Below are 593 nucleotides of genomic sequence, written 5' to 3'. Positions count from 1 at the left end.
GGATGTCCTCCTTGGGCACGGCCTTCTTCACCTCCACGCGGTGGCCCTGGATCGGGTGGAACTTCACCACGGCCGCTTTGTCGGCCGCGTCGTGGTTCTGGAAGTAGACGAAGCCGAAGCCGCGCTTCTTGCCGCTCTGCTTGTCGGCGATGATTTCGGCCTTCTCCACCGGGCCGAACTGGCTGAAGTGCTGCACCAGGTCCCCTTCGCCCACGTCCCCTTTCAGGCCGCCCACGAACAGCTTCTTCACTTTCGCGTGGGCGCCGGGTTTGGCCGAGTCCTCGCGGGACACGGCGCGCTTCAGCTCCACCGAGTTCCCGTCCACGGCGTGAGGAGAGGCGGCCATGGCGGCGTCCGCCTCCTCCACCGCCGAGTACGTGACGAAGCCGAAGCAGCGGGAGCGCTTGGTCTGCGGGTTGAGCACCACCACGCAGTCGGTCAGCGTGCCGTAGGCCGCGAAGTGCTCCCGCAGCCCGGCCTCCGTGGTCTGCACGTTGAGGCCGCCGATGGACAGCTTGCAGAGCTGCGAGTTCTCCATGCCGGTGCCGCGCCCGGGCCTGGCGCCGAGACTCCTCCTCCCGTCGGGGGCCAGC

The 593-nt window shown here is 68.5% G+C and overlaps 1 protein-coding gene across 1 annotated transcript; it reads right to left on the bottom strand.

The window, feature by feature from the left end:
• Window position 1: 1 nt before the first annotated feature.
• Window positions 2-587, bottom strand: HNRNPA0 (heterogeneous nuclear ribonucleoprotein A0; the record flags this gene model as incomplete). Its single annotated transcript, XM_010719184.1, has 1 exon — window positions 2-587. A coding segment is annotated over exon 1 (537 nt), but the record flags the coding sequence as incomplete, so codon positions are not given.
• Between the last annotated feature and the right edge of the window lie 6 nt (window positions 588-593).

Source organism: Meleagris gallopavo, chromosome 15 (genome assembly GCF_000146605.3).
Source record: "Meleagris gallopavo isolate NT-WF06-2002-E0010 breed Aviagen turkey brand Nicholas breeding stock chromosome 15, Turkey_5.1, whole genome shotgun sequence".
Taxonomy (NCBI): Eukaryota; Metazoa; Chordata; class Aves; order Galliformes; family Phasianidae; genus Meleagris; species Meleagris gallopavo.
Note: the sequence above shows the minus strand (reverse complement) of the source record. Positions and strands in the feature narration are given on the sequence as shown.